The sequence below is a fragment of the Artibeus jamaicensis genome, unplaced genomic scaffold (assembly GCF_021234435.1).
Source record: "Artibeus jamaicensis isolate MK-2021 breed Jamaican fruit bat unplaced genomic scaffold, CSHL_Jam_final scaffold_1964, whole genome shotgun sequence".
Taxonomy (NCBI): Eukaryota; Metazoa; Chordata; class Mammalia; order Chiroptera; family Phyllostomidae; genus Artibeus; species Artibeus jamaicensis.
Genome location: NW_026522030.1, coordinates 13,955,293 through 13,978,872, shown reverse-complemented (window position 1 = coordinate 13,978,872; position 23,580 = coordinate 13,955,293). Strand labels below are relative to the sequence as shown.

The window sequence follows — 23,580 nt, the reverse complement described above, 5'->3', positions numbered from 1 at the left end:
ATTAGACAGGGTAAATAACACATTCTAGTCAAAAAAATTGAAGGGACAGGCATGATAAACTGGTGGGAAGGGGATAGTCTAGCACGTGCATCCAGTTTAGTCAAAAAGAATTCAAGACATAGCCACAGTCCTCACCCCTCCATCTTGTTCACTCAACTTGTTTTGCCCAAGTACATTAATGGCACAGCAGTGAAGATACTGGAGTTTCTGACTTCCAAAAAACATAAAATCATGCAGGTAATATATTTTCATTCCAGGAAATCCGTTGAGGGCCCATCTAATTAGTGTTGTGATTTTTTTTTAAATCATTACAGTTGTTGGGAGATACGATGATCTTCCTTTTAAAGTGGAGAGGCCTTCTTTTCTCCGATATTCATATAAGCCCAGGACAACCATGGGTCAGAACACTACAAAGGAGAATCTTGAGTAGGATACCTCCTATCCAGAGTAAGCCTCAATCAGTATTAAGACTTTTTTACTAACTCTGAATTTAAATAAACCATAATCACATTTCAGTATAGGTTAAATCAGGTGCTCAGCTCAGGGCCAATAAAATGATAAATGACAAGTAAATAATAGTTTACTATAGTAGCAATATGACAAGATATCTATAAGCTGAGTCACTGAGAATACATTTGCACAAATGTCAGTAAGGGCACTAAGGTTGATAGAACTACTTTATCTTTTGTTGGAGATTTTTTAGGATTGCAATTTAATTTTAGAGGACTCAAATTTGAAATGAGTCCCCTAAATTTGAAATGTCTCAAATAAATAAGGCATCTTAAACATTACCTAGAACTTACCACAGTTAAAATCTATCTGTCCCTTTGGCACCTGGCAGCACTGGACACAGACATGTGTGGTGAGAAGGGAATTGGGACATACTGATCTGCCAACTCCTGTGTTCCTGTCGTACCTTGTTCTTTACCCACCATCAAACCACACAAAGCTCCAGGAAAGTAGGAGGAGCTACCCTACCCTTGGCTGCAAATGAAATACCCAAAGAAAATTGTGGGACTCACACCCTCAATCCCTGAGAGTATAAGCTCTGCTTCTTCCAAATATGTTCTATTTTGTTTTATAAGAACCTGTGAAACATGAAAGTCAGAACAGAGCAGATTCTCTCATCTTGAGAAAATAAATATTATCTAGAAGATAGTCGTCACAAGATATCAAGTTGTGGCCATTTCCTACTTTAATATAAGTGTGAAAGTTGTCCCTAAAAAAAGGCAATATTCAAAAAGATATTTAACAAATAGGCACAGGCAACAACAAATCACAAGAAAAGCACAGCTGGGGAAACAAGCTGTAAGCAGAGTGGTGGTGATGTGTCATGTATCACATTTTAAGATCATCCATCATGCTGCTGTTTGAAGAATGTATTGAGGGAAGGCCAGAGTGAAAGTCAAGAGAACAGCAGGAAGCTGGTACAGAAATGCCAATTTAAGCAGGAGCTCACGACATGTCAGAGCTGTACATTACTCAGCTTTGTGTCTCCCACAGCTCTCTGGACTGCCATGTGCCTGCTGAGTTAAGTTGACTAGAATACATTTATCAAGAAAAATGGGTCTCCTCTAATTTAGATGGAAATATCTTAAAGACTTGCCCAGGCTTTTTGTGATCAAATTCAGTAAGTTACATAATTTTGTCTCATACAAGCAATCAGTATTTTCTTCAACTCATTAAGGAACGGATTATATTCTTTGCTGGCAGCAATTCATTTTGATATTCTTCTTACTGATTTTTACAGCTTCATATAGAAGCATGATTAAGACTCAATACACTTCATATAGACTCAATGATTAAGTCTATTTTATTTACCAAAACAATCAGATTATTTATATCATTAATAGTAAAGCTAGAACCAAGTTTAGAGACAACTAAATATTAGCAACAGAAAACACAGCCAGAACACAGAAAATTGAACTTTTTGGAAGTCTGATAACAACAAATTCTTCAGCCTCACCGGTAAGAGGGGCGAAACCAGCAGCTGTCGGAGCAGGGTTGCACAGAAAAACTCGGTCAGATGGACTCAGGCGCATGGAATCCAGGCGCGGGGTTGCACCTAGTGAGAGACCCAGCGACCTCGGGAAAACAGCGAGGGAGCAGGGCTGCGGGTTGACTGTGGTCACGCTTTCGTGCACAAATAGACAAGCAAAGGAGTGGATGGTGAGACTTTGGAACTGAGCAGGCCCCTCGGCGAGCAGCAGCAGAGGGCGCCGCCATTTCCCCGCCCTGACCCCACCTCCACATACAGCGTCATAACCCAGCGACCTGAGTGGGCCTGCCCTGGTGAACCACCGAAGGTGCTGTTCCTCACCCAGCTGTGCCAAACAGCAGAGGAGGTCGCCATTTCTCCACTCTGACCATGCCCCCAAATACAGCATCACAACCCAGAGACCTGAGAGTCCAAGGCTCCGATACTCATACTTAATGGGAGAGAACAGACCAAAAATGGCTCAAGAAGATCTCAAAGCCTCAGAGCCTATAAATCTAAGCGATGAAGAAATAGCAAAACTCTCAGATGCACAGTTTAAAACACTGGCGATCAGGATCCTCACAGAACTGGTTGATTATACCCACAAATTAGACAAACATATGAAAGCAAAACTAATTGAAATGAATGGAATTGCACAGGAAACCAATAGTGATGAAAAGGAAACTGGGACTCAAATCAATGGAGTGGACCAGAAGAAAGCAAATAATGGCCAAATAGAAAAGAGTCAAGAAGCAAGAATTCAAAGAAATGAGGAGAGTCTTAGGAACCTCCAGGACATCTTTAAACGCTCCAACATCCGAATTATAGGGGTACCAGAAGGGGGAAAGGCATAGCCACCAGTGGAAAACTTATTTGAATAAATAATAAAGGAGAATTTCCCCAATCTCGCAAAGGAAATAGACTTCCAGGAAATCCAGGAAGTTCAGAGAGTCCCAAAGAAGTTGGACCCAACAAGGAACACACCAAGGCACATCATCATTACATTAGCCAAAATTAAAATGAAGGAGAGAATCCTAGAAGCAGCAAGAGCTAAGGGGACTGTCACCTACAAAGGAGTTCATATTAGACTGTCAGCAGATTTCTCAAAAGAGACCTTCCAGGCAAGAAGGGGCTGGAAAGAGGTATTCCAAGTCATGAAATCCAAAGACCTACAACCAAGATTGCTCTATCCAGCAAAACTTTCATTTAGAATGGAAGGACAGATAAAGTGCTTCTCAGATAAGATCAAATTCAAGGAGTTCATCATTACCAAGCCCTCATTATATGAAATGTTAAAAGGACTTATCTAAGAAAAAGAAGTTAAAAAAAACATGAACAGTGAAAGGACAGCAAACTCACAGTTATTAACAACCACACCTAAAACAAAAGCAAACAAAAAGGACAGCTAGATCAGGAGTGGAAACATAGAAATGAAGATCTCAAGGAGGGTTAGCAATAGGAGAGTGGGAGGAGGAGAAGGGGAGAGAAGGTACAGAAAATAAGTAGCATAGACAGTAGATAGAAAATTTATGGAGGGGCAAGAATAGTATGGGAAATATAGAATCTAAAGAACTTGAGACACATGGTCATAAACTAAAGGGGGGGTAATGGTGGGGATCGGGGGTAGGGTGGGTAGGGTGGAGGGAAATGAAGAAGGGAATAGAACAACTGTAATGGCATAATCAATAAAAAAATAAATTTAAAAAAAACCAGTAAAGCTACACTCAGACTCACTGATTTGTAATTAAATATAATAATGTTCACTGTCTTTTATGGAGTGCCTATTAAATACCAACAACAAAGGTAAGTACTCTTTATTGAACAATAAAGGTTGTTATGTGTGTTATCACATAATAACCTTGTCCATAATCTGTAAATACTTGAAAAGCTGCCAAGAAAAAGAAGTATATACTTATTTTTTGTTGTTTGAAAGGGAAAGATGAGTTGCATACAGAGAGTTATGTATATAAAGAATACTCTAAAAATGAGAATTGTCCTAAAATAACCTGTGTGGCTTCATGAAGTGCTCTAACCATCACTGGATATGGGAGCAGAAATAAGATGAATGTCAACTATGCTTAGATGTGTTTCTGTCATCTTATAAGTGTTATAAATAGATGAAGTAAAAGATAAAGATGATTTCCAGGGTTAAGATTTAATAATTTATAATTTGACTATTTTACTAGTCTAATTGTATAAGAGTTTACATTTACCAAGCTAGCAAAGTTTCCTGTTATTATTTTTTCAAAAAGGTTTCCAATTTCTTGCTTTTTCTCTTCTAGTTCTGACACTACCATGATGCAAATGTTGCTATGCTTTCAGTCATCCCAGAGTCTCCTCTCGTTATCCTCATTTTGGAGGGAGCTTCTTTTTTCTCCTTGCTGTTCTGAAGGAAATAGACATATTAAGAAAGAAAAGAAAGAAAGAAAGGAAGGAAGGAAGGAAGGAAGGAAGGAAGGAAGGAAGGAAGGAAGGAAGGAAGGAAGGAAGGAAGGAAGGAAGGAAGGAAGGAAGAAAGAAAGAAAGAAAGAAAGAAAGAAAGAAAGAAAGAAAGAAAGAAAGAAAGAAAGAAAGAAAGAAAGAAAGAAAGAAAGGGAGAGGGAGGGAGGGAGGGAGGGAGGGAAGGAGGAAGGAAGGAGGGAAGGAAGGAAGGAAGGAAGGAAGGAAGGAAGGAAGGAAGGAAGGAAGGAAGGAAGGGGAAGGCAATAAATACATATCTATCAACAATTGAATCTAAAAACAAAATAAACAAATAAGCAGGACAGAAACAGAAATATAGATACAGAGAACATTCTGATGGTTGCCAGATGGGAGGGAGGTCAGGGGAATGGGTGAAAAAGGTGAAGGGATTAAGAAGTGCAAATTGGTAGTTACAGAACAATCGTGGGGATGTAAGTACTGTATAGGGAATAGAGTAGCCAAAGAGCATATGTACATGATCCATGGACCCACAGTGTGGGGATTGCCTGAGGAAGTGGTGGGGATGTGTGGAGAGCGACAAGAAGAAAATTGGAACAACTATAATAGCACAAACAATACAATTTTTAAGTATTTACAATAAATTAAAATTAACCAATTTTAAAATTTAAAAAATAGTATACACTTAATTATTTTTATCTCCACTTTCATATAGATGAAACAAAAAACCAAATCATAGAAGAAAATACATTCATATTTTTAGGGCTCATATGAAAATCTTACCTCAATAAAAATTAAAATATTATGTCCAAAGTAAGCAGGAAATTCACAAGTTGGAAAAGTATTTGCAAAAAAAATGGAGTGCAAAGTATATTGAGGGCTTATGCAAATTAAAAGGAAAACTACCCAAATACCAAGAGATAGTTAAGCAAAGGATAGTTAAGCAAGGGATGTGGATAGGCAACAAAAGAGTAAATAAATACATGTATAAGTAACAAATAAAAAATGGAAGAAATGTTCAAACAAATTAACAATCATAGAAATGATTGCTAATCATTAAAACAAAGTAATGTTTTACCCGAATAGAAAAGAAAAAAAGCCTTCTCTGCTTCTAGAAAAAATACCAAAAGTTGGGCAAATACTTTCATAATGCTGTAAAGTATTAGTTTGGGGACAATTATTTCACATGAGTACTAAGAATTCTCTCAGTTCATATCCTTTTGTTTTATAATCCTATCTCTAGAAATTTACCTTATTTCCAGTAGAAGTAAAGCAGATAGTCTGACACATATATATTAATGGTCACTTCACCAAAATCTCAAAAAATTAGAAACAAACTAAAATATCCAATAACACTAAAATTGTAGGGTAGATTTATAGCAATCACACTTAATGAAATATTTTTCTAATACTAAAAAGGGATATTACAAAGACTGTGAAAATCACAAAAATATTGCTATAAAATGGCACATACTAATTAAAATTTATCTGTACAATGATTAAACTGATTAAAGAAAAATCGTATGTGTTGTAAAATTAATAAAATTATATAAGATTACAAGATCTGAAAGAGGTGAAATGACTTATTTAAGATTCAGGGGCATTGGCACAGCATTATATTGGAATAAAAAGATAAACAAATTCCTGAAAGACAAATATTGTATGATCTAAGTAATTATATGTAGACTCCAAATGAGTGATGGTGGTCAGATGGTACAAACTTCCAGTTATAAGATTACTAAGTTCTGGAGACCAAATGTACAGCATGGTGACTATAGTTAACATGTTTTACAAACTAGGAAGTTGCTGAGAGTAGATTCAAAGTGTTCTCACCACATGCACAAAAAAGCAACAATCTGAGATGATGTATGGTGTTCACTAAGCTTAATTATGGTAATTATTTTGCAGTATGTACATACATCGAATCATCATGTTGAATACTTTACGCATAATTATAGAATATAAATTCTATCTCAATAAAGCTGTGGGGGACAAATTCTTGGGGAAGTTTAACTTTTCTCAGAACTTTTGAACATATTCTAATTCCAGGCCCAACTTATACTGAAGTCATAAATGTTTGATGAATACTCCAAGAAATGTATGGGAGATTTTTTTTAAGTCAAGGTAATTGGGCCTTTGCAATGTGCAGAAGTGAAGTCTTTGTCTCTAGGGAATCCTGAATTTCTGACTCACAGCCTTAGGGACTGAAGAAGATTGTAAAAATACAGGCTAAACTGACTTCCAAAAGAAGTCCAGTCTCTTTCAAGTAAGTGTCAACTTTAGGGCAAATGATGTAAAACTAGACTTACATCATTCATCTTTACTTTTAATGTTTTATTTCCTTGACAGCCTCTTAAAAAGATTCAAGATTGCCTAACTATGGCTATTCTACCCATGTATTTCCCACACTTAGGAAGGAGAAGCAGCCATCTTTAAAACTGAGAATTTTCTGGTCTCATCTGAAAAATGCAACTAAAATTCAAATCCCTGGGGGTTTTTTTCATTAGTTAATAAAGTGGATGGTGTGGATGACTTTAAAAGCCCAGTCACAAGGTAAGATAAAGAGATTTTTATTAAAATTATTTCAAAAGAAAAACATTCTAACAATAAAGTTTTCTGAGTTCAGGTGATGCTTTTAGTAGGATTTTGGAAATCACGTATATATACATATATTTATATGCATAAATATATACATTTATTTAAATATATATGTAAAGAAAAAACACAATTACTTAGACATCAATTTGAATACCAGAATATTATTTGAATTTATATTTTAATCCTAAAATAGTTTATGGAAGAGACTAGAAAGAAAAAGTTGCTTGCAACATTAACAGACCCTCATAAATAATAAGCTAATGACTACATATTCAAGTATCCAATTCACTAAATCTTAAGTAAAAATTATCTGTACATGGTGATTTATACAATATTCAGACATAAACTATGCTCAGTAAGAGTTCAAGGAAACATATAGTTAAAGGTGTTTAGGGAAAAATAGGATTAGAAACAAAAGCGTGTAACAGGGAGCAGAAGTCATCACAGCTCTTAGTCTCAATCCCAGGTGGTGGAGCCGAAGAAGAAACATTAAAAATGTTTGAGTTCTCATTTATTACAAATCAAATTCCACTATCCCTGACCTTAATACTCCCCTAGTCATGAAAAGGGTTTGGGGTGTATTTTTCATTTGAATTCATGGTTGTGATACATGTCTTCAAAAGAAGAAGACACTGTCTTCAATGTTCCCAAAAGCTGTAAATGTATTTTGTATGTATAATTACCAAATGGATTCTTGATAAAAGTTCATTGTATCATGTTAAAATATGGTTTTATTTAAAAATTTATAAATTAGTAAACATTGAGGTATAGAGGGGAAAATGGGAGAATAGGGGTCATAGAAATAAGAGTTTAAATCATAATTCTAGCATTTGATAACCATAATATATTTATATTGTATTTAACCTTTGAAATCTCATTTAATTTCCCATAGTTAAAATATTAAGAATAAAAAAAATAAAAATAATTTAAAAAATATTAAGAATAATATTTGGGTTATTTTGAAGATTAAATGATAAAAATTAGATAAAGTATACCATACTAGGACCTTACATGTCAATCATTCTTCTCTCATTGAGCTAAAATAGTACATCTTTACTTCTAGTATATTAATCAATGATTGGAGTTTTTTAAATTATAAATTGAGAGTTAGCGAATCCACTAATCCTTGTGCAGTGTCATCAATGGACTGAATTAATCATTTTTAAATGAGTTGGAGAGGATAATAGGATTATTTCCTATGGTGAGAATTTAGACTAGAGGTGGCAGAAGTTTCTCATTGAAAAATTTTAGTACTTTAAAAATTAGATCCTTAAGTAGTTAAGTCAATAAAACAAAGAAAAAGAAAAAAACAGAACGTTAGGGGTCCTTCTACAAAGTTAGAGTTTGACTTCTGAGTTGGATAGGAAAAAAGTCACAAACTTTCCTAGGATCTATTCCAACACTAACTTCACGTCTGGACCTGCATGAAGTCTCTAGGCATTGAACCAGAGCGGTAATTTCTTATAAAAGACCAGGGGTCGGAAGAGAGAAATTAGAGGATGGCTAGGATCCAGGCCATTCATCCTTTACAAGAATTTCATCTTCTAGGAACTACTCTGTTCTAGAAATCAGTGGTCTGCAATCTCTTTTTTCAACATATGATTAAGTCAAGAACTCAAGTTGTTTATGTTGGTGTACCTCCTAGAACAATAAACACCATTACAGGAGGATTTTGAGGGTAAGGATTCTAAATGCTCTGGGTCCACCAGAAACAGCAGGTTCCCATCAATACCTGGACCCCAACACAACTTGGGCTCACTGTGTAGCCTCGAGACACCTAAGACAATTGGTGTATAATTTATGTTGTTTTAACATTTTTTCTGAGGTAATCTTCCTAATATAATTGAATATCTGCTTCAGTGTTTTTTTCTTATTATTATAATTTTTCTTCATGCACATCTATTTTAGAAATTTGGGTAAATCAGAGAAATAGATAAAAGGTCTGTAAGGTAACCATTAATGTTTGGGATATTCCTTTCCAATCTTCCTATTCTGTCTAGGTTATCTTGGTGGAGGTTTTGGTTTTGCAAACAATACTGTAACATCACGTTCATATTTATACAAATTCCCCACAAATGTCATATTCATAAGTGCATAGTAACCCATCAAATAAGTGTACTATTATTATTTAACAATCACCTTAGTGTTAGCCAAAAATGAAGAACTGTTTTACAGAAATAATATCCAATAATGACAAAGAACTACGAAAAATTTCATTATCTAATATACAGATCTCATGGAATGTAATTTACTAGAAACTACCAAGAAACTTAAAACTGTACATTCCACTGTTCCCAGGAATACATTTAGGAAAGTAAACACAAATGGAGAAAATATTTCAGACACAATGATATTCAACAAAGTGTTTGTTGAATGCTTCTTAAAAGTTACAATACCACTATAAGAGTAATGAAAATAACTTCCTTTATACTGTCCATTTAAAAGAATTAAAGCAGATTGGTGGTCACTCTTACAAAGATTTGCAAGTGATTTTTCCCCCCAGCAACTATCTCTGTGTTGTTAGAAGGCCAAATGCACACCATAATTGTTTTCTGCAATTCCCAAACAGGAATCAATTTTTAGATGTTTTTAGAAAAGAAAAAGAGAGGACATTTTATCTGATTCACATCTTTCCTGCAAAAACTTCAGTACAGACCCCAAATGGCTGATGTTTTTTCAAAGCTTCTATATTATTTCCAGATTCAGAGTAGGTTGCTATACACACCTACAGATAATCCATTCACATCTTCAATACCCAATTCATATATATCCTGGTCTACTCAAGCCTTTCTACCCTCTTTGTAATGTGTGTCTACAAAATAGGGTGCAGTTTGAACTACTACTTTGGATGAGAGTTCTTTCCATAAGCCAACAGATATGTAAGCATTCCATTATGCTGATTAATATGTCTCACCATTATAAACTGGAATTTTCATAGACAGCAGCATGATATGTTGGCAAATGACTATCACAAAGAGAAATGGCAAATCCTATACTAGAAACACAGCTACTATTTAAAAATAGCAAGTAGAAACTAATCCATTGGATCTTCCTTTTAACCCTTACCTGAGGGTGTGTTTTATGATGAGAGAGAAAAAGAGATAGAGAAGACGGAGAGAGAGAGAAATATCAATCAGTTGCCTCCTGACTAGGACTATGTACCCTGACTAGGAATCAAACCCACAACCTTTTGCTGCATGACACGATGCTTCAACCAACTGAGCCTAGGGCTCTCTAGGAATATTTTTAAAGCTAGGTGGAATACCTTGAGGATGGAGGAGGTGTTTCCAAATTACGTTTTATAATTTATTTTCCATCAAGAACAAGGCCCTCTACTAATATCTATTCTTTAATTTTTTTCTAATTAAAGTCATTTGTTCCATGCTTTATGGTACACAACTCAGATGCTTGAGCTAACCTCCAATTCCTGTTTTGAAAAAATATTGATCCTAATTAAAAATTCAACAAATGACAGAGGAGTGACTTTTATATGGGCAGGGATAAAAGGCAGGCTCTTTGGTATCCAGTTTGGGTATTTGTATATCGAAAATCTAAAGAATACAAAATGTATTGCTATATACTTACACAGAAGTCTCACCTCCAACTCACAAAATGTTCAGTTTTGCATTGTCTACTATTCAATCCAGTTTGATCTATAATCAAAGCACCAATGGTACCCTTCAAAGGTTTTGAAAAAAGGTGGTCTGAAAGACCTTACTATTTATGTGAATTCTGTAGAGAAGCAGCATCAGCAGCATCTGGGAACTTGTTAATAAATGCAGATCTTCAAATTCAGGTGAGACCCACTGATTCAGAATCTTTCACACAGATTCTCCATGTGATTCATCTGTTTACTAAAATTTGGAAATATTTCACTAGACAAGTGGTTGCACACTTGTGCACATTAGAATCATCTGGAAAGCACTGTTAAAAATATATGACTGATCCTTACCCCTTAGACAACTTGCATAATTTTGGGACAGCAATCAGCATGTAGTTAAAAAGGGGGTGGGGTAAAGTACAAAAATGCAGATTTGAATGGTACATTTTTATATATACATTTCACTTACTATGTTTTTATATGAATTGCCTCTATGATTTTTATTTCCTTAGAGAAATGTTGTGATGATAAAATACATATAATGTGTGGACCTATTGGTAAATTATAAAACCCTAAACCAATGGTATTGTTAATAATTGGCATGGTATAAAATTAAATAAATAGATATTTTAACAGATTATGCACACTCTTTTCAAAATAATAATATTCAAAGTGGGTTCTGTGGGTTCACTGAATCAGAAAGCACCGCCATTTTTCCAAAATGCATTAAAATCTCAGTAATGGAATACAGAAACCTGTAGTTTTAATAAGCAACCAATGTAATTATCATATGTCTTCAATCCCCTGCCTTATAAGCTAGAAGGGGAATGTGTAAAGCTAAACTCACACAGTGGCTAGTGCTGATACACTTGATGCCCCTCCTACAACAATCTGCTACTTCACATGTTAATACTCTATAGACTCATTACATTAACATGCAGCTTTCTCTTTCAAATTACTCCAGGTATGAAGTAATGAAATGGAAAGGACCAACTGGACAGAGATTGAGTTCATTCTGCAGGGACTGTCTGAGTACCCAAGAGTTGAAAAGGTCCTTTTTGTGGTGTGCTTGGTGATGTATCTGGTGATCCTCCTGGGGAACAGCACCTTGGTCATCCTGACTGTCCTGGATTCCTGCCTCCACATACCCATGTACTTCTTCCTTGGTAATCTTTCCTTCATAGACATTTGGTACACATCCTCCTTTATCCCCTCAATGTTGATACACTTCCTGTCAAAGAAAAAAACCATCTCCTTCACTAGATGTGTTGTCCAGATGTCTGTGTCCTACGTTATGGGGTCCACGGAGTGTGTGCTCCTAGCAGTGATGGCATATGATCGGTTTGTGGCCATTTGCAAGCCTCTGAGATACCCCATCATCATGAGCAAGGCTCTCTGCATTCAGATGGCTGCTCTCTCCTGGGTACTGGGCTTTTTCAACTCATTAACAGAAACTATTCTTGCAATAAGATTGCCCTTCTGTGGAAAAAATGTGATTAATCATTTTACTTGTGAAATGTTGGCCTTTGTCAAGCTGGCTTGCACAGATATCTCCCTAAATGAGGTTACTATAATGTTGGGTAATGTAATATTTGTATTTATTCCATTGCTTTTGATTTGTGTCTCCTACATTTTCATCCTTTCCACTGTACTAAGAATCAATTCAACAGAAGGAAGAAAAAAGGCCTTTTCCACCTGCTCAGCCCACATAACAGTGGTGACTATATTTTATGGGACAATCCTCTTTATGTATATGAAGCCAAAGTCCAAAGATTCTGCTTTTCACAAACTGATTTCCCTTTTCTATGGAATAGTCACACCCATGCTCAATCCTATCATCTATAGTCTGAGGAACAGGGAGGTGCACGGAGCTATGAGAAAATTGATGACTAGATGTGGGTTCTGGAGGAAAGGATGAGAAAATTGTGGAGTTCATGAACAAAACAAGCTCAAATATTGGAGCCAAAGTTTTTTTTTTAATATAAGTGCACCAAGAGAAATAAAACTTACATGTAGATAAACAGAATTTAGGAGTTGGGAGTAAATTTCAAGATAATAATCTAACTTTCTCTTATTCAGAAAATGACACAAAAACATAGGGACATTTGGTCTAAGAAGTAAGATTAAACTTTTAAAAGCAAGAAAGAATTAAATTAAGCTTTTCCAAGCAAATCCAGTATAGGAGTCTAAACAATGAGAAAACATGCATTTTTCATTCCCCTTTTTGAGAGAAGTATTTGTGTTCATGTTTTTCTGTTTGCTTATTGTTTTTGTTTTACCCTGAGACTTGATCTGGCCCCAACCTAAATTTTCAGGTATATACTCGTCCTTTTTCTGCTCCTACCCATTTTTCTGCCACCCCCCTTTCTATATTCTGTGCTTCCCTCACTGTGTAGTTATTCAACTGTATCATGTCCTTTCAAACCTAAGGTCAATAGCATATGCCATTTCACCCCCAATATCACGTTTCTCTTTTTATGGTGACATCCTAGCAAGCTCATTAAAGACAATACAAGTGTTATATTTTCTGCAAATTCTTCCAAAATTTACCCAGAATTAGTTATGCCCTCCTCTACACTGCCTTGAACTTTATCTTTTATAGCAATTTTTCTTTCACTATAATCATTTGTTAGCTTCTGAAAATCTCCCCAAGGGCAGAATTCACTATTCTCTTTATGAAGTTTTTCATGTTCTCTTTATGAAATTCAATGCAAAATTAATTAAAAAGAGTAGGCAGTAATTTACCATTGAACTAATTAATTACAAATTTAAAAGAAGAGTAAAATACAGTCTGAGTACTTGATATAATACAGGGAGTTAAGAAAACCTGAATTTATGTATTATTTATCAAATGACAAATCCAAAAGCTAATTTTAAACACAAATAAAAGACTGAATAAAACATACTGAAAAGATTATTTGCACTGGATAAGACAAAAATCACACTGGTGTATATTATTCTCTAATAAGCAACTGTTAAGGAAAAATACATTGATTGTATGAATCCTTAAAAAACACTGACAATTTCACTTTTCAGAAGCAATAGTACTCTTACTTTAAACATTTCCTTTTTCAAAAAAATCTTTTTGAAATGTCATATGAATGATAATATAGTGGTGTGTTTTTGTATAATATAATATCACATATTTCTGTGATATATACTTGAACTGCCCGGCACAATGTCATAGCCTGAGTTGGGTACAGAGATCATCCTGTGCTCACGTGCCACCCGGCAGCTTTTTAGTAACCCAACAGTGTGCAGGAAGGCACCTGTGCTTACTCTGCCCAGCATCATGTTCTGAAGCCTTATGCAGTAAGTGGAATGTCAGTGAGGAAGGGAGGCCCAGTGCAGGTTGATGGAACACAAGCAGAACAAAGAGGATGTCCACAGAGCACGTGGCCAGCTCAGGTTGACAGAGCATTAGCAGGATGAAAGGGGCCTACACAAAAGAGGCAGAATATGGATCCCAGCACCTGGTTGAAGATCACATCTGTAAAGGAAGGCTGCCTAGTAGAAGATAGAACACATGCAGGGCAAGGTAAACATTGAAAAGCCAGGGGAAGGATTGGGACAGGTGGCCCCAACTTAATTGTCAGGGCCTAAATGGGTGAGAAAGGCATCCTCGGGCTGATAATTCACAGCATGGGTGTCCAAGTCTGAGAGGGCTGTAGAGGAAACAGACCTGTATGGTGTGAGAAGAGCATACCTGAGGAGGGGAAATAGTCAAGTGAGTCAGATGGATTAATTTTACACAGGCATCCTTGAAGTGGGACAACCTTGCCTGAAGTGTTGGCTCTCAATCAGCTTACAAAGAATGTTAGTGTAGGAACAGTGCAGAGTAGAGAGTAATGAGAAGCAAAAGAAATGGGAGGTCAGTTATCTACAGTGGATAAAACAAGTAACAAACATATTGAGACCAGCTTTCTCACTATCAGAGAAGTTACAAATACAGAAAGATGGGAATCTACAATAGAATAAATGATACTTTTGGTTTCATTTACCATACTGTGTGGTAAATGATACTTTACTGTTGGATTAGAATTAAACCATGTTAACTCATGGTTTTCAACATGCACAGATATATACTGATATACATATACATGTGGAAAGATACACAGAGATGATGTATAGTTATAGATATGTGTATAAAATTAACATGGATGTAAATGTTTGTAAATGTGTGTGTGTATATATATACATGTACATACAATCCATACATTTATTCTCGAAATATGCTAACTGACAGGTCCTGGGAGCAATGGTATGGCAGTAAGTATTATACATCTGGTACTATATCTTAATTTCTAAAACAGGTTTCCACTATAAAGGAAGCAGATCTGGTTCTAGGAATAATGCAGAGAAACATCTTGATTTTGAAAGACATGTACTTTGGGTGTAAAATTCTAGATTGACAGTTTTTTCTTTCAGTACTTTAATGACATTGCTCCATTGTACTGTCTAAGGGAAGTCTTATCATGCTTAGAAAGGAACAAAGATCTCTTTCAGAAACACAGCCTATCTTTTTTTTTTCTTTCTTTTTTTAAAGCAACTTAATTATCATGTGCCTTGGTGTGGCTTTCTTCTTTTCTTATACTTTTGATGTTTGAACTTACTATCTCTGTATAGTTATTGTTTTCACCAAATGTAGAAAATTTCCATCATTAATTTTTAAGTATTCTTTTGTCAAGATTTTCTCCTTTTGGACTTTCGTTACATATCAGACTTCAGCTTTCTCACAGCAACTAGTGGTCTAGTCATTCTTTTTAGTTTTTTTATTCTCTGTGTTTCACTTTGAAGTTACTATTGCTCTGATTCCAAGTTTATTAATCTTTTCTTCTGCAGTGTCGTGTTATTTAATTGCATCTAAATGTATTAGGTATATTCATGTTAGATGTAATCTTCATTTCTAGATCTTAGATTTTGCCTTTTTAAAAAATCTTCTATATCTCTAAAGTAATCTATGTCTCAAATGACACGATTGAGTTTTTATCTATCTTCTTGACCATATGGGATAGAGTTAGAATAACTTTTTAATGCCTTGTCTAGTAATTCTATAACTCATTTATGTGTCTATTGTGTGTGTGTGTGTGTATATATGCTAGTATTATACCTGAAGTGGTTGTTATGTGTCTGTTTTTTAATCTACTTTCTTTGTTCAGCTTTGTTGATTTATGATTAATAAATTATATCCATTTAGGTTGTACAATGTGACTTCTTTATAGGTATGCAATGTGTTGATTTTATTTTCAGCCTTGTGTGAACTCTAAAACTCATTTCTTTCAATCCTCTTAAATGATTTTTTCCTAGGACTCAGGTAGTTTTCTCATACAATTGCACTAATCAGTACTCCATTGAAGATTCAACAGCCATCCCCTTAGATCTCCAGAACTCTTTTTCCCTGTAGCTTTCTCCTCTTTAGTATTTTGTTTTTGAAAATGAACTGCCTGGTTCTCCCTGGATTCTCAACTCCATCCCCTACACTAATACAGATTCTACATGAGTTCCTCTCTCTATTTTATTACCTAAACACCCACTCAAGGAAGTAAGCTGGGAAAATTATAGGGCCCAATTAAATTGCTTCTCATTTCTCAGGGCTCATTCTCCTATGTTGCTTGATGTCTGGTATCTTAAAAACAGTTTTTCATATTTTTTCCTGTTTTGTTTTTTTGTTACAGGAAGAAAGGTAAAGCTGGTCCTTGTTACTTCATGTTGTTCAGAAGCAGACATCTAAATCCTCTCCACTTTGATGTTCTACCCCCAGAAATTGGGGAAAAGCACAATTCCAGGGTACATATCTATGGAGTAAAGCTGGAAAAAATAAAGTTATCTTGGGGTATTTTATGCTTAATCCCTAAGTACTGACATAGTGACAGGCTTAGACTTGTAATACACTAACAGATGTTGCTCAGTATATTTGAGATCACGAGTAAATTCAAACTACCTGAAGCTAGAGTCTAGCCATTAAAAAAAAAGATCAAAAACTGTATCAAAGGGATAAGTGCATCATCCCCATTTCATAGGACAGGATATTAGATGTGGGTGTTTAAGAAATTGACTAAAACCACTCAGCTTGTACAGAAAAAACAAATTGGAATTCTTTACTCCAGATCACAAGTGCACTCTTTTCCCCCTATATCACAGCTCTGACCATTCACAGAAAAACATAGTCAATCACTTTATAGACATTTGTCATGAACTTCTCCCTAGAGAATATCATCCACACCCAGGGCTCAGTTTTCTTCTCTGGACTTCGCAATGTATTGCTTTAGTCCTGATTTCTCTTCTCCACTTCCCTAATCTCTTCACCTGGAAGTCTGACCATCACTGCATAGTCAACCAGCTGACATCCTTAATTTTATGAAGTGATCATCCATAAGCCTCACCTCTCATCTAATCAATGGTGGCATCAGACTTCTTTCCTTAGATCAATGGAGTCATCTTTGGTGACTATCTATCTGAGAAATCCTCAAATCCCACCCTACAACCCTCTAATTGCTATATTCGTCCTGTCTATCCCATCTCCTTGTTCCCCTTGTCTTCATTGCCTCAATGGGTGCTGTTAAAATGGGCTTCTACCTCATTCTTAATCAGCCCTCCAAACCATCACAAAATCAGTCTTTCTAACCAAGCACTTAATATGGTTACATCACACGAGTGGGAGAATACCTTCACTGACTTTCCATTTTCTACAAAGAACAATACACAAGATTATTGAAAATCTGGCCTCATTAAACCATTTCACCTTCATCTCTTAAATCAGTGCTAACAGTCTTGAAATGATCTCTCCCAGCCCTTGCCTTTAAAAACAAAAATTAGAAGCAATTGGTTGTGGGTTTTGAATTCATTTTCTCATTTGATTGTTGCAAACAACCTCATGGTACAGGCATTGCTGTATCCATTTTCCAAATGAAGTAACCAAAGCACAGAGAGATCACACTCAGTTCTCCTAGATCACATAGCTAGGAAGTAGAAAAGTAGCAATTCAATCCTGAGTTCTTTGGTTGTAAAACCCATGGTTTTCCATGACACCACCTCATTACTGCTATGGCAGCAGTTACTAAATTGATAGGTATTGACATTACAAATGAGAAATAGATTTTTTCCACAACTTTTTACCTCTTCAACAGGAGTATGTAGATCATTAGGTAGAATAATATGCTTCTTGATGTTAATTGAAAATCAGGTTATATCTTATTTTATTGTGCTAATGAGGATTCAATGGAAAGGATGATGAACAAAATTTTTTTAGTCAATATCCATTCCCATTTACGTCGCTCTTTACTTTGTTCACACACCTTTTTATTTGCCATGATATGCCTCTATTGCTTCTTCAATTCAGTGTAGTCTATGTGTTAACATTAAAAAGTATTGATTATTTTATACGGAATCTACCAGTCTCTCCTTTTCATTGTGAAATAAAAATGAAAGGTAATGCTAACACTACCTTGCTATTTATTGCATTAAAATGAAAATATGAAATATAAAAAATACTAATCTTAGGCAATAAAAGAATAAAAGATCCATGGTAATCAGGTATGTGTGCTACTGAAGTTGATTCAAATCAGACAGAGCAAATCACATACCAATGCCTGTGATCCTCTCAAAAACCTTAGGAAGTCTTCATAAAGCGAAGGCATCATCATAAACTTGCAGATATCTGGTGAAGTCAGGTTCAGAAAAGTGTCCACTTGGAGATAGTAAACCCAAAGCCAGACAACAGAACAATTTAAAGGGGATGAAAAAGCTTTACTTAGGAAGGCTCCACATAGACATAGAGATTTGTGAGGTGTGGATGCTTTCTATCTACTTATGCAGAGATCATGTTTACCCTGCTCTATGCAGTCAGTGAAGGCAAAATCTCTGATGGTAAAATGAGTACCTGTGACTACTTGGAATTAATAAGCTTGAACTCATATCACTGTGCTAGCTGTTGCTTACATTTACTGCTACTCTCCTACCTATTATTTCCACTCCCTCATCTTCCCTTTACTCTTTCAATGACCGCACATCATTGCCTTCAAGGATTATCATTGGATAACAATTGGTCAGTCCACTGCCCCCAATACATGTACCTGTATTGAAGTTGTTACACTTTAGAATAGATATATCCTGGTACAATATTTTCACATGCCCTAAAGTTAATCCAAGTACTTTTCTTGTATCTTCTACACCAATGGGCAGCCTTTAACCTGGATCTAAACCATCACAAGAATTGTACTGACTCTCATGACAACTCTACAATGAAGAAGAGCAAATAAGTGTGGCACATTAAGCCCCCATGTAATCATCTGGTCCAGAAGAGAATTACAAACACTGTAAAAGCCTCTGAGTGTACATTTTTTTAATTCCTCGTATATTCTGATTTATATAATATTTATATAATAAGATATATTCAGATGTTTCAATAATTTAAATCAATTTAGTGGATTTGGGGTACTTTAAATTCTAAAATATAGATACCATGTTTTTTAAGTGCTAAAGGGTTCATTTATACCTGTGGATGTAAGAAAACAGCTTTCAGGAAAAGGCACAACTTAAAAAAAAGTGTAATAGTAGTTTCACTGAAATACTCTGTAGCTTCTTTGAATTTACAAAATAATGTCAGCACCACGAGGCCAACAGCATACCACCAAACTCTCTGATACTGTTGTTCCTGTCTTGTACCACTCTCTATCCACTGCTATTCAGGATGTATTTGTGCACACTTTTTACATTTGTACACAGACATTCACATCACACACATCTGTCTGCCTGCACAAACTTATCTACACATGTAAAACACAGCCACACATTTATAGAATATGAAAGGATTTCCATTAAGTTTAGCCTGTGTTGAAAAAGAGGTTGTATTCATGTGCTAACTGCCTGAACAAAATACCAGAAATTGGGTGGCTTACATAACAAAAGTTTATTTGCTCTTAGTTCTGGAGGCCAGAAGTCCAGAATTAAGGCATTGGCAGGTTGGATTTCTTCTGGCGCCTCTCTTTACCTTGCAGATGACCCCCTCCTCACTCTGTCCTTTCCTCGGTGTGTGAGCACCCCTGGCAAATCTAAGTGTGTCAAAATTTCTTCTTATAATGACACAACTCAGATTACATGAGGGCCCCCACCAACGGCCTCATTTTCATTTGATCACCTTTTTAAAGACTGTTATCTCCAAATGAAGACATAGTCTTGGTGTTGGGAGGTCAGCACTTCAACCTAAGTCAGCCTGAAATAGAATTTAATAATAAATTAGCTTTTAAAAATCCAGACTTATTATATTTGTATATTACATGTCCACAACCTCAAATACCTGTTATATCAACTTTTAATGTTTATTTTAAAGTTACATTTATAAGTTTGACTTCTGCCAAGATGGAGGCATAGGTGGATATGCCGTGCCTTCTCACACAACCAAGTTTAGAGACAACTAAATACTAGCAACAGAAAACACAGCCAGAACACAGAAAATTGAACTTTTCGGAAGTCTGTTAACAACAAATTCTTCAGCCTGACCGGTAAGGGGCGAAACCAGCAGCTGGTGGAGTGAGGTTGCACAGGAAAACTCGGTTGGACGGACTCCGGCGCGTGGAATCCAGGCGCAGGGTTGGACCTAGTGAGCAACTGAGCGGGCGACCAAGCAAGCGACCACGGGGGAAACAGCGAGAGAGCAGGGCTGCGGGTTGACTGTGGTCGCGCATTTGTGCATGGATAGACAAACGAGGGAGTGGGTGATTGGACAGCAAGCGGCAGGGAGGGCACTGCCATTTCCCTGCTCTGACCCCACCTCCACATACAGCGTTATAACCCAGCGACTCTGAGTGGCCCGGCCCTGGTGAACCACCTAAGGCTTTGCTCCTCACCCAGCTGTGAGAAACAGCAGAGGGGGTCACCATTTCCCCACTCTGACCATGCCCCCACATACAGCGTCACAACCCAGCTACCTGGGAGTCCAAGGCACCGGTCCTCGTACTTAACGGGCATGAACAGACCAAAAATGGCTCAAGAAGATCTCAAAGCCCCAGAGCCTATAAATCTAAGTGATGAAGAAATAGCAAAACTCTCAGACGCACAGTTTAAAACACTGGTCATCAGGATCCTCACAGAACTGGTTGATTATACCCACAAATTAGACAAATATATGAAGGCGAAACTAATTGAAATGAATGGAATTGCACAGGACACCAATAGCAATGAAAAGGAAACTGGGACTCAAATCAATGGAGTGGACCAGAAGAAAGCAAATAATGGCCAAACAGAAAAGAGTCAAGAAGCAAGAATTCAAAGAAATGAGGAGAGTCTTAGGAACCTCCAGGACATCTTTAAACGCTCCAACATCCGAATTATAGGGGGAAAGGCATAGCCACCAGTGGAAAACTTATTTGAACAAATAATAAAGGAGAATTTCCCCAAGCTGGAAAAGGAAATAGACTTCCAGGAAATCCAGGAAGCTCAGAGAGTCCCAAAGAAGTTGGACCCAAGAAGGAACACACCAAGGCACATCATAATTACACTAGCCAAAATTAAAATGAAGGAGAGAATCCTAGAAGCAGCAAGAGCTAAGGGGACAGTCACCTACAAAGGAGTCCCCATCAGACTGTCAGCGAATTTCTCAAAAGAGACCTTCCAGGCAAGAAGGGGCTGGAAAGAGGTATTCCAAGTCATGAAATCCAAAGACCTACAACCAAGATTGCTCTATCCAGCAAAACTTTCATTTAGAATGGAAGGGCAGATAAAGTGCTTCTCAGATAAGATCAAATTCAAGGAGTTCATCGTCACCAAGCCCTCATTATACGAAATGTTAAAGGGACTTATCTAAGAAAAAGAAGTTAAAGAAACATGAACAGTGAAAGGACAGCAAACTCACAGTTATTAACAACCACACCTGAAACAAAAGCAAACTAAGAGGACAGCTAGATCAGGAGTGGAAACATAGAAATGAAGATCTCAAGGAGGGTTAGCAACAGGGGAGTGGGAGGAGGAGAAGGGGGGGAGAAGGTACAGAAAATAAGTAGCATAGACAGTAGATAGAAAATAGATGGGGGGGCAAGAATAGCATGGGAAATATAGAATCTAAAGGACTTGAGACACATGGTCATAAACTAAAGGGGGGTAATGGTGGGAACGGGGGGTGATGGTGGTGACGGGGGGGTAGGGTGGAGGGGAAAGAAGGGGGGATAGAACAACTGTAACAGCATAATCAATTTAAAAATTTTTAATAAATAAATAAAGTTACATTTATATTGTGCAACTCAGAACAAAAATTGAAATTTAAAATCATGAGACCTATTTGTATAAGATTTCATATATATTTATTTAAAATCTATTTATATTATCTTAGAGTTTCAGAGGTTGGTCAAGGAAGAGACTTAGGAAATCACACACCTCATTTAAAATGAGTGTCTTCCCCCACTATTCCAAAATTCTGGTGTATACCAACCACTAAACATACCTTAATGTTGATTGAGATATTATTCACTACTATGAATGAAAAGAGTACAGAAAGGATTCCTAACCAGTAATTTTTTCACAGCTGCTTTCACCTCTTTGTTTCGTAGACTGTAAATGAGAGGATTCAACATGGGCGTTAATCCAGCATATACCAAAGCCATAAATTTATCTATTTCTTGTGAATTGACAGCAGAGGGCTTCAAGTACATGGAGAGAGCCGTCCCATAGAACAAAACCACCACAGTTAGGTGGGCTGCACATGTTGAAAAAGCTTTGCTCCGACCCTCCCCTGCAGTGACTCTTAGGATATTGGCAAGGATAAACGCATAAGAGATACAAATCAGAAGCATTGGCATAGGAAGAAGAAGTATGCTGATCACCAGCATGATAAACTGCACTTTGGAAGTGTCTTCACAAACCAGTTTCAAGACAGCCAGAATTTCACAAGTGAAATGATTGATAATGTTATTTCCACAGAGAGGCTGATGCAGCACAGATACAGTTTCCACCAGGGATGTGAGGCAGCCTGTCACCCAGGAGCCAGCAGCAATCTGCACACAAACCCTCTTGTTCATGATGGTGGGGTATCTCAGGGGCTTGCAGATGGCCACATATCGATCATATGCCATCATGGACAGGAGCACACACTCTGTGGAGCCCATGGCAAGAGAGAAGTACATTTGAGAGGCACATCCTGAGAACGAGATGGTGTTTGTGCCTGACACAACGTTTGCCAGCATTGGAGTGAGGGCAGAAGAGGTGTACCAGATGTCCAGAAAGGAGAGGTTGCTGAGGAAGAAATACATGGGTGTGTGTAGGCGGGAATCCAGGGTGGTGATGCAAATCAGAATGATGTTACCCAACAAGGTGACCAGGTACATCAGCAAGCACAGAACAAATATGATGATTTCAACATTGGGGTAGTGAGTAAATCCCAGAAAAATGAAATTCGAAATAACTGTCAAGTTTGTCTTGACCATGTTATTCCTTCTTGTTCATCTGCCATAATGAATAAAAATATCATTGTATATACTTAAAAATTTAAACTCTATTACCTTATAAGGGGTTTTATTAGGGGTACTTTAAAACAATCAATATTCTAGCAATACCATTTAATTATTCATCCACTCATTCAACATTTATTGAATGGGCTACAAGTCACTGAAGATTCAAAGATGCTCCCAGGCAACTCATAATAAAATATGAGGAGAGGAATAATGATGGAAAGGGGAAGGGACTAGTCAAAGAACATGTATGAATGACCCATGGGCATGGACAACAGTGTGAAAATTGACTGTTGGAGTTGGGGGTGGGATGTGCAGAGGAGGGCAAGGAGGAAAAAGTTGGGACAACTGTATAGAATGAAAATAAAGAATGATTTAAAAAAGAAAAGCAACAGGCCTGAAGAGAAAAAGGAAAGCAGAAATTTAGTTGTTGAGTTCTAAGGAATACTGTAGCAAGAATTCGCCCTCTTAATATCTTCTGTTATTTATAAAGCTGAAGCAACAAGTCAAAAATGAGACACAGTCAAGCAAATAAACAATTACAATAA

General features: G+C 36.7%; 2 protein-coding genes across 2 annotated transcripts; one reads left to right on the top strand and one right to left on the bottom strand.

The window, feature by feature from the left end:
• Window positions 1–11,574: 11,574 nt before the first annotated feature.
• On the top strand, window positions 11,575–12,513 carry LOC119034853 (olfactory receptor 13C7). Its single transcript, XM_037126000.2, has one exon. It carries the CDS (start codon window positions 11,575–11,577, stop codon window positions 12,511–12,513), a length of 939 nt encoding a protein of 312 aa, XP_036981895.2.
• Window positions 12,514–22,048: 9,535 nt separating this feature from the next.
• On the bottom strand, window positions 22,049–23,008 carry LOC119034856 (olfactory receptor 13F1-like). Its single transcript, XM_037126003.2, has one exon. It carries the CDS (start codon window positions 23,006–23,008, stop codon window positions 22,049–22,051), a length of 960 nt encoding a protein of 319 aa, XP_036981898.2.
• Window positions 23,009–23,580: the final 572 nt, after the last annotated feature.